Source organism: Capricornis sumatraensis, chromosome 4, assembly GCF_032405125.1.
Source record: "Capricornis sumatraensis isolate serow.1 chromosome 4, serow.2, whole genome shotgun sequence".
Lineage (NCBI taxonomy): Eukaryota > Metazoa > Chordata > Mammalia > Artiodactyla > Bovidae > Capricornis > Capricornis sumatraensis.
The window spans coordinates 155262662-155274090 of record NC_091072.1 but is presented as its reverse complement, the minus strand read 5'-3'; the positions used below and the strand labels follow the sequence as shown (position 1 = coordinate 155274090).

The window sequence follows — 11429 nt, the reverse complement described above, 5'->3', positions numbered from 1 at the left end:
AACACATTGTAAGTCGAGTTTTCACGGTAGGAGTGAGTCAGATAAAAATGTCTGTATTCAAAGTGCAAACAGGAGAGAAAATCAGAAAATTGTAAAAACACACAATTTCTCTTTTTCTGTTTAGGGTTGATGATGGTTTCTTTAGGAGAAATCTTAATTAAACAGATACATTTTCTATCTTATTTATTTGAGAATGTGTTGCACTTTTACCAAAAACAAAAATGATTGCTTATTCTCTTATTTTTTAGAAAAGAAGTGATAGTTTACTTAGGTTGCTTCTGAAAATTATGTCTTCTTTAAATACATACAGAGAAATTAATCAAGCTTGAGCTAAAAATTAGAAGGTCAAGGAAGAGAAGCAAAACTAAAAATAGCAAGTACATTTGTTATGGATTTTTAGCATTTTTCTTTAGTATGTGTGCAGTTTCTCTAGTAAAATCTGATTATAGATTGTTGAGCACTCATTGGGTCTGGATGCTCATCAGGGAATATTTTTCTAAAGCTGAGTAAAGAAAGTAATTTAACCTTTCCTTCAACTTACCAGGACTAAAATATTGGTTTAGGCCGCCGTGGGTTACATGTGGAGTCCACTGAGGACAATTTCTTAATAGTTGATGATCCTCCCTTCTTTTAGATTAACAAGAAAACAGACCATATTTAGATTTGATTCTAATGACTTGTAAGTTCTGAAAAGGATAGAACCAAAGGTCAGTTGATGATTGTAAGACTCAGTTTTCACTTGATTAGTCGCAGGACACAGCATATTTATATGTGACAAATCTTGAGATGTCACAGTGCAAGTTCCATTTTCTTGTCCACTGTCCTTGTAATGCTTTATAATAATTTTATTTCTGGCCAAAGAGGTTCAGGGATACTTTTTTTCTTTTTTTTTTAATTTTTGACTGTGCTGGGTCCCTGTTGCTGCACCGGGCTTTCTCTAGTTTTGGTGAGAGGGGGCTATTCTCTAGTTGTGGCGCCTGGGCTTCTCATTGCAGTGGCTTCTCTTGTTGTGGAGCACGGGCTCTAGAGCGTGCAGTCTTCAGTAGTTGTGATATATGGGCTTACTTGCCTTGCAGAATGTGGAATCTTCACAGACCAAGGATCGAACCCATGTCCCCTGGCATTGGCAGGCAGATTCTTAACCGCTGGACCACCAGGGAAGTCCCAATGATACTTTCAATGGAAACTTTTAGGTCTTGAAAGACCACTTATGTTTCTGTAAATAACATAGGCTAATCCCTCGTGAGATATTTTCCCGTATTGATCCTAGGAACATTTATATGGTCCCCTCAGTTCTCACTGACGTACGTGAGGCGCTGATTTGGAAACTACAGCTAGATTTTTCAGACTGAATTGCTCTTCTGGAAACTTTTTAAAAATATTTAACTTATTTTTTTCATGTATTCCTTTGCAGAAAATTGATGCCTTGTCAAGATGGAGATTAGTCATTTGTATTTGGGAGCAGCAGACTTGGGGACCAACTATTTCTCAAGGGTTCTGTAAACCAGTGACACAAACAACTATTCTGTTGCTTTCATCCCCCGTCTCACCTTCAGATTTGTCTTACCTATGGCATTCAGGAGGCAAGTGAAAAACCTTGTGAAAAATTACTCAGATGCTGAAATAAAAGTCAGGGAAGCAACTTCTAATGACCCTTGGGGTCCTTCCAGTTCTCTAATGTTAGATATCAGCGACCTGACTTTCAACAGAATTTCTCTCTCTCAAATTATGAACATGCTATGGCAGAGACTCAACGACCATGGGAAGAACTGGCGCCATGTGTATAAATCCCTTACCCTAATGGATTATCTCATCAAGAATGGATCAGAGAAAGTTATTCAGCATTGCAGAGAGGGGTACTGTAACCTTCAAACGTTAAAAGATTTTCGACACATAGATGAAGCTGGAAAAGATCAAGGTACCAGATGAAGAAGTTTATACAGTGTGCTAGTAAAGAGTAAGAGTGTGGGAGGGGGTTACTTTAAAGCAGAGGATGGGGAAAAGTAGTTCTTAAATGTAGGAGCTGCTTTTCCTCTGGGACAGTTTGGGTTTCCTGTTTAATCCTTTGTGTTGACTCTTGAGTGCCTTTGAAAACAATGTATATATATTTTTCAAAATGATGTGTGAAACTAACACAGTTAGGTGCCTGATAAAAGGACACCTCGTAGACAATGAAGATAAAAGAGAGATCATGTAGTATTCATCTTTCTCAGCCTGACTTACTTCACTTAGCATAATGCCCTCAAGGTCCATTCATGTTGTTGCACAAGGCAAGATTTCATTCTTTCGGACCTCAAGGGCATTATGCAAAGTGAAATAAGTCAGACAGAGAAAGACAAATATTGTATAATTTCTCTTACATGTGGAGTTAAAAACAAGAAAAGTTTATAGGTACAGAGAACAGATTAGCAGTTGTCAGAGGTGGAGGGAGGGAAGAAAATGTGTGAACTATTTTTGTTTTAGTCTAAATAAATTGATTTAAAAAATAAAGTGAAAAAAAAAAAAAAACCCGAAACAAGTACACCAAAAAGATAAAAAGTGGAACTTGAGTTCCTGCTTAATTTACATATGACAAAATAGCAGTGAATAATTTTCCATGAGCAAGCTTGATGATTGAAGTCAAAGAACTATGTCCTTGGAGTAAATGTGTTATTTTAGGGAGCTAATCCAAACTATTACCCCTGGTACCATTTTATAAAGATACAGGATATCATATTAAGATTTCTTTCATGAGTTAAAAGCTCAGAGTCTGTTATCAAATAGGGTTTTCTTTCAACCTGGGGTTGAATCCTGACTCTGCTGCTGCCTAACTATATATACTAAGGTAATTTATTAGGTTACCTGAGGCCTCAGTTTAGCTATCTGTGCATTGGGATAATAACAATGTCTGTCTCATAGGATGGTTGTGAGGAGTGTAAATATGTTTGCCTAGTTCTCCCCAGAGGATGTCAGCTCCATGAGGGCAGGGACTTTGTCTACCTTGCCCATTGCTGGTTCTCAGCAGAAGAGGCACCATCAACATTTATTTGTTGAGAGAGATAATAAATGGAAGAAAGAATATGCAGTGGTCCCAATTTTGTTTAAAAAATTATGTTTATGTATATGAGGTTTATTATTTAAGAGTTTAACAAGTGGTCCTGGTAGGACTAGAGATGATTTTTTTTTTTAATTTTGCTGTTGTGTTTTTTTGTTTGTTTTGGGTGCTCTGCACGGCCTGTGGGATCTTAGTTCCCATGCTAGGGATCAAAGCTGCACCTCCTGTAATGAAAGCTCGGAGTCTTAAGCACTGGAGTGCCAGGGAAGTCCCTAGAGATGATTTTTATTTTGTTTTATATAAACTTGTATATTTTAAAACACAGTGTATAATTAGACCAAATAAAACTAACATGGCCATGTGAAAAAAAAAAAAAGAACAAAGTGAATAAACTAAGAGGCATGACAACTTAATATAATAATGTCACTGTAATTAGAATTAGACTGGAATTTAGTCATCAGTGTGATAAACTGTTTCCAAAGACTATGGACTCTTCAGAAACTATGATGGGAGTAGTTTTGTGAATACAGAAAATTAGGTCATGAAGTAATATTGTCGGGGGTGGGAGAGAAGCAGGGAAAGGCTGCATAGGCTATTGCGCTGGGATGATTCAGCAGTGCCTGATATTGTTCTGCGGTGGTAAAGAATCAGCACTTCCTCCCGTCTAAAGTCAAATTAAAATTTGTTGAAGTAATAGCCTTATGAATCATGAGAAGAGGATAAAATTCAGTGCAGTCTCTGTTAAGTATACCTTTTAAAAATAGAGTCTTTTTTAGAGCAGTTTTAGGGCTACAGAAAAATGATGCAAAAAGTAGAGCTCCCACGCCCTTCCCCACCCACACGTGGCCTCTCCTGCTAACATCTTGCACTAGTGTTGCACATTTGTTACACTCACACCAGTACTGATACATTAGTATTAACTAACAGTCCTCAGTTTACCCAGAGTGTTCTGCAGTTCTGTGGGTTTTGCATGGTGCCATGTGTCTGGCACTCCAGCATTGTGCAGAATAGTTTCCCTGCCTTGAAAGTGCCCTGTGTTCCACCTGTCCATCCTTTCTCCCCTGCCTTGAGCCCTTGGCAGTCACTGTTCTTTCTATTGTTTCTGTACTTTTGTTTTTTTCCAGGTTGTCATATAGTTGGAATCATTCCATATGTAGCTTTTTCAGAACTTTTTTTTCTCTTAGCAATACACTTTTAAGATTCTTCTATATCTTTTATAGCTTGAGAGCTGATTTTTTTTTTTTTACTTTAAAAAACAGCTTCCTTGAGACAAAATTCATACACCATACAGTTCACCCATTTAGAGGTCACAATCCTATGACTTTTGGTATATAATTAATTTTTTAAATTGAGATAAATGTAACATAAAATTTGCCATTTTAAGTGTGTGATTCAGTGACATTTGTTACATTCACACTGTGGCACAACCATCACCACTGTTTCCAAACTTTTTCATCACCTCAAACAGGAGCTCTGTAACCATTCAGCAGCAATCCCCATGCTAACCTCTAATCTACTTCTTCTCTCTCTAATTTTGCTTATTTTGGGTGCCTCGTAAAGTGGAATCATGGAGTAGTTGTTTTTGTGTGTCTAGCTTATGTCACTTATCATGTCCGCCAAGTTCAGCCATGTGAGAGGATGTAGCAGAACTTCATTCTTTTTATACTGAGTCACATTAATTTGTAAGTACTTAACCACCTTTTGTTCATCTGGTCATCTGTTAATGGGTTCTTGGTTGTTTTCACCTTTTGGCTACTGTGAATAATGCTACAGTGAACTCTAGTGTACAGGTTACCAGAGTCCTGCTTTCAGTTTCTTCCTTTTAGAAAGTATACTTAGGAGTAGAATTGCCGGGTCATGTGGTAAGTCAATATTTAGCTTTCTGAGGAACCACTAGACTGTTTTTCTTAGCAGCGGCACCATTTTACATTCCCACCAGCAGTGTATTAACAGGAGGATTGCTGTTAACATCCTTGGTAATCCTGTTATTGTTTCATCTTTTTTATTATAGCCAATCTGCTGGATGTGACGCAGTATTACTATCTTACCGTGGTTTTAATATACAGTTTCCTGAAGACTAATGATGTTCAGCATCTTCTCACGTCTTCGTTGGGCCATTTATATGTCTTCTTTAGAGAAATGTCTATCCAAATTCCTTGCCCATTAAAAAAGTTTTTTTTTCTGAGTTTTTAAAGAGTTCTTTATATATTTTGGATATAAGACCTTTATCTAGATAGGTGATTTGCAGGTATCTTCTCCCATTCTATATAGATTGTTTTTTTCCTTTCTTGAGTAAATTTTGAAAAAGTCCATTTTATCTGTTTTTCCTTTGGTTGCTTGTACTTTGTGTCATAAGTAACAACTCATTGCCTAGTCTAAAGTCACAAAGATTTACACCTATGTTTTCTTATAAGAGTTTTGTAGTTTTAGCTGTTATATTTATCTTGGGTCCACTTTGAATTAATTTTTATATATGGTGGGAGGTAGAGATCCAGACTCATTCCGTTATACCCAGTTGTCTCACTACTGTTTGCTGAAAAGAGTATTCTTTCCTCACTGAATTATATTGACATGCTTACAGAAATCAATCAAGCATAGATATTTGGGCTTATTTCTGTACTCTTAATTCTGTTCCATTGATCTGTTCATCTATTCTTATGCCTGTGTAGCTCTGTAATAAGTTTTGAAATAAAGGAATATGGCTTTACTTCCAACTCCAACTTTGTTCTTTTCTGGTATTGTTATGGCTATTCTGGGTTCCTTGCATTTCCATATCAAATTTAGCATCAGCTTGTCAGTTTCTTCAAAAAAGCCAGCTAGAATTTTGTTTGATATTACGTTGAGTCTGAACATCAATTTCAGGAATATTGCCATATAAATAATATTATTTCCTCAGATTCATAAACATAAGAAATCATTCCTTTTATTTAGGTCTTCTTTCATTTCTTTCAAACATGTTTTGTGGTATGCAAAGTTTGTAGTATGCAGTAGTTTGTACAAGTTTTCTTTTGTTAAAATTTATTTCTAATTTTTTTTTTGGTGCTACTATAAATGAAATGATGGGTTCTTCCGTGGAGGTCCAGTGGTTAAGACTCCGCACTTCTACTGCAGAAAGCATGGGAACTAAGATCTTACACAGACCAAAAAAAAAACAAAACCCACAAACATTGTTTTCTTAATTTCATTTTCAGGTTTTTCATTGCTAATGTGTAGAAATTCAGCTGGTCATCTGATTTTTTATATTAATCTTGCATTTTATTACTCTGCTATAATATTTTCTGTAATAACTATTAGCTATAATACTTTTGGGGTATTTTGGTCTTTTTTTTAATATAGATTTCTTTGAATTTCCTACATACAAGATTATGTCATCTGCAAATAGAGATAATTTTACTTCTTCCTTTCCACTCTGGATGCCTCTTATTTCTTTTTCTCTCTTAGTTGCTCTGTCTGAAACCTCCTGTACAATGATGAATAGAAATGGCGAGAACAGACATTCTTGTCTTGTTTCTGATCTTAAGAGCATTCAGTCTTTCACCATTAAGTATGATGTTCTATCCATCATGTGCTCAGTCCTGTCTGACTCTTTTTCGATCGCATGGACTGTAGCCCACCAGGCTCCTCTGTCCATGGGATTTTCCAGGCAGAATACTGGAGGGGGTTGTCATTTCCTCCTCCAGGGGGTCTTCCCCACCCAGGGATCGAAACTGAATCTCCTGCACTGTAGGCACATTCTTTCCCACTGAGCTAGTGGGGAAGCCCCGAGTAAGATATTAGGGAAGGGTTTTCATAGATGCTCTCTGTGAGGTTGCTGGAGTTCTCTCCTGTTCCTAGTCTGTTGAGCGACTTTCTCAGGATAGGGTGTTGACTTTTGTCAGATGCTTTTTCTGCATCAGTTGATGTTATGTGTTTTTCCTGTTTCCCTTGCATTTTTAGCAGAAATCCCACTTGGTCATGGTGTATGTCCTCTTTTTTTAAGCGCTTATTTTAGGTCTGGTTGAGGCTTGATGATAAAACTGGAGAATAGCTTCTTGGGTTTTGAGCATGCTATACTACTTAATCTGGAAATTACAAAGGCATCAGCTTCTATTAGGGTTAAATTTATTATTAAAATTTTGCAAGCCCAAGAGTTAGATTTATTTTTTTCTTTAAGGAGATGATTCAAAACTACAGACATTAACTCTTTTTTTTTTAATTTTAAATTTATTTTTTAATTGAAGGATAATTGTTTTACAGAATTGTGTTAGTTTCTGCCAAACATCAACATGAATCAGCCATAGGTTCATATCCCTCTTGAACCTCCCACCCATCTCTCTCCCCATCTCACCCTTCTAGGTTGTTAGAGCCCTGGTTTGAGTTCCCTGAGTCATACAGCAAATTCCCATTGGCTCTCTACTTTACATATGGTAATAAAAGTTTCCATGTTTAGTTCAGTTCAGTACAGTTCAGTCGCTCAGTGGTGTCCTACTCTTTGTGACCTCATGGACTGCAGCACACCAGGCCTCCCTGTCCATCACCAACTCCTGGATCTCGCTCAAACTCATGTCTGTTGAGTCGGTGATGCCATCCAACCATCTCATCCTCTGACATCTCCTTCTCCTCCTGCTTTCAATCTTTCTCTTTTCCTGTGAGTCAGTTCTTCACATCAGGTGGCCAAAGTATTGAAGCTTCAGCATCAGTCCTTCCAATGAATATTCAGGGTTGATTTCCTTTAGGGCTGACTGGTTTGATCTCCTTGGAGTCCAGGGGACTCTCAAGAGTCTTCTCCAACACCACAGTTCAAAATCATCAATTCTTTGGTGCTCAGCTTTCTTATTAGTCCAGCTCTCACATCCATACATGACTACTGAAAAGCCATAGCTGCTACTCTCTGCATACATCACACCCTCCTCCTTCCTTCTTTCCTACCCCCATGTCATAAGTCTGTTTTCTATGTCTGTGTCTGCAGTGAAAGTCCCTCAGTCATGTCCAACTCTTTGTGACCCCATGGAATAGTCCATGGAATTCTCCAGGCCAGAATACTGGAGTGAGTAGCCATTCTCTTCTCCAGGGGATCGTCCCAACCCAGGGATTGAACCCAGGTCTCCCTGATTGCAGGTGGATTCTTTACCAGCTGAGCCACCAGGGAAGCCCTGCTGCCCTGCAAATAATTTCATCAGTACCGTCTTTCCAGGTTCCATATATATGCGTTGCGTGTGGGCTAAGTTGCTTCAGTCGTGTCCAACTCTTTGTGACCCTATAGAAAGGTTTTTCTGTCCATTGGATTATCCAGGCAAGAATACTGGAGTGGATTGCCATTCCCTTCTCCAGGGGATCTTCCTGACCCAGGGGTTGAACTCGAGTCTCTTATGTCTCCTACATCAGCAGGCGGGTTCTTTACCACTAGCGCCACCTGGAGTGTATGATATTTGTTTTTCCCCAAGAGTTAGGTTTTAAAAAGGCATAATTTTCTGCATAATGGTGAATGGGGTATAATCATTTTTGTACTTTACAAAACGGCTATGTTATTACTGTATTTACCACTATGATAATATCTTTTTAAATGGAAAGAGAGGATCAGCCTTTGCTTTAAAGAGTTTATGAGCTATTTTGAGAAATAAAGTAGATAAGCATATAATTATCAATATACAGAAAAATATATTTATTCATTTATACCTTTTATATGTACAAAGTATCATATGTACGGTTATGTTTGAATACACTGTCTTTCAGATTACCTAACGTTTGAGTTTAGGATTAAAGAAATACAACTGCGCTATGTTGGACTTTATAAATACTCACTTTGTTAGCATCAAGAAAGAAAAAAAAAAAAGGCAAGTTAGAAATGAGTTGTCAGCAGAAGCATACTACAGTTGACCCTTGAACAACTTGGGGGTTACAGTGCTGACACTGTCCCCCTCCAATGAACAGTGGAAAATCTGCACGTAACTTTATAACCTATTTTCAGTTTCACATTCTCAGGTTCACCCAGCAATGGATTGTGTAGTATCATAGTACATATTTCTTGAAAAAAAAAATCTGCGTTTAACTGAATGCACTCAGTTCAAACCCATGTTGTTCAAGGGTCAACTGCACATTCATTTGTTGATTATGGAAGGCATATTAGTTATTGATTGATAACTGGTACACACTACTAATTTAATAAATACTAATGAAAAACTATTGCATTGGGGAAAATATTACTTATGTCTTATACACTTCTCTTTTTGTGTTTGTTCTCTAGTGAGTGTAACATATTAGAATAGTAGCTCTTGAGATAATTCATACATAAATAAATGTATGTATATATTTAGGGGGTGGATACATGTGTAAAACTTTGTTATTGATGAGATGTGCTGTTGAAATAGTTCAAAACAACTGGTTCTCATGATAGTGTCAGGACCGTTAATGTGTTCCCAGTCTACCTTTCTACTCATTTCTGTAGTTTTCATCTAGTGCGTTGTATCACCAAGCAATCCTGATACATTATCTGCTTATACGCCTCTACTTGTACTTAAGATGTTTCTTCTTCCCTGTAATATTCTTTCCTTGATATCTGCTCTTTGAACTCCTATTTAGTCTTCAGATCCTAGCTCAGAAGCATCTTCCTTTGTACCCCGCCCCCCCAACTCTCTTCGTTTCTTCACTAGGCAGAAATAATTGCTACAGCAGTTTATGCATAATATCAGAGTGGTATTTTTTATAGTGTATCTTATCTACTATGTATATCTGTCCTTATCTAAATTCTGAGGGTATATACCGTATGTTAAATAATTAGTAAATTTTTATTGAATGGAAGTCAAAAAAATAGCAAGAGACTTGAAGAAAGGACTGTGATCCTTAAAAAACTGCTTGATAAGAATGATTTTGTTCAGTCAGAGAAGAAAAAAAGCAGAGTGAAATCTGTAGGGAGAAAGTAATCATGGAGAAATTGTAGTGACCCCAGTAATCTACAGCTGGATCATACCCTAGATACAGGTTATCAAGAAGAGACCAGAGAAGAGATAAAAGTAGAAGGTATTATAGAAAAAAGTCTTCTTTTTCCTCCATGGTCTTTATATTTGCTGTTCCCTTTGCCTGGAGTCCTCAGATGCCTGCAGTGCTTTCTGCATCCTTCAGATCTCTGCTCAAAAAGTCATCTTATTAGTGCAGGCTTCTGTGCTGTGCTGTGCTGAGTCACTCAGTCAGGTCTAACTCTTTGTGACCCCCATGGACTGCAGCCTGCCAGGCACCTCTGTCCATGGGGATTCTCCAGGCAAGAATACTGATGTGGGTTGCCATGCCCTCCTCCAGGGGATCTTCCTAACCCAGGGATCGAACCCAGGTCTCCTGTGTTGCAGGTGGATTCTTTACCAGCTGAGCTACTAGGGAAGCCCACGCAGACTTCTAGATCTACCCTATTTACAAAAAAGCAGCCCTGCCCACTCTTTGCACTGATATGTTTTGCACCTTTTATTTTCTTTTTCTTCATGATATTTCTTATCAGATGTTGGTATGTTTTATCTTATTATTTATGATATATCTTCTCATACTAGAAAGTAAGTTTCATAAGGACAGGAACATTCTGTGTCTGCTTTGTCCAGGCTTCATCTCCAATGTTACAATGGTGCTTATCACAAAGAACATGCTCAATAATTAATAATAGTGATACTACTGGGGACAAAAGTTGAGAAAACAAGTCAGAAAAGGTGGGAAATGAGAGAAACTTATTTGGAAATAGTACGTTAACATTTTCAAATAATGTTCTCAATATGGTTTTATTCAACCTCCAGACAGCTTTTCAGGTGAAGTAAATTTAAAGCAATGAATCAAATTGTTTATCTCAAAACATTTAAAATAAATACATGACTTTTAAAACCGGTACCTCAGGATTCGACGAACTCTTGGAAAGCGTTTTCTGCCTCTTGCTGGTTGTGGAAGCATTTTCCCTGCAAAAAGTTTTGAGATGCTTGAAGAAAGTCAGTTGGCGAGAGGTCAGGTGAATATGGCAGATGAGGCAAAACTTTTTAGCCCAATTCATTCAACTTTTGAAGCATTGTTTGTGTGATGTGTGATCGGGTGTTGTCGTGGAGAAGTGGACCCGTTCTACTGACCAGTGCTGGCTGCAGGCGCTGGAGTTTTCAGTGTATCTCATCGATTCATGAGCATACTTCTCAGAGGTCATGGTTTCACTGGGATTCAGAAAGCTGTAGTAGATCAGGCTGGCAGCACACCACCAAACAGTGACCATGACCTTTGTTGGTGCAAATTTGGCTTTGGAAAGTGCTTTAGAGCTTCTTCTCGGTCCAGTCACTGAGCTGGTCGTCGCTGATTGTTGGATAAAATCCACTTTTCATTGAATGCCACAATCTGATTGGGAAATGGTTAGCTGTTGTTGCATAGAATAAGAGAAGATGCTTCAAAATGAGTTTTTTTC

The 11429-nt window shown here is 37.8% G+C and overlaps 1 protein-coding gene across 1 annotated transcript in view; it reads left to right on the top strand.

The window, feature by feature from the left end:
* The first annotated feature begins 1569 nt into the window (after positions 1 to 1569).
* The window catches only part of ENTHD1 (ENTH domain containing 1), an 82026-nt gene continuing 72166 nt past the window's right edge, over positions 1570 to 11429 (top strand). Inside the window, exon 1 of the mRNA XM_068971546.1 lies at positions 1570 to 1918. Within this exon, the coding sequence (XP_068827647.1) occupies positions 1570 to 1918 (349 nt within the window). The remainder of the gene's footprint in view (positions 1919 to 11429) is intronic.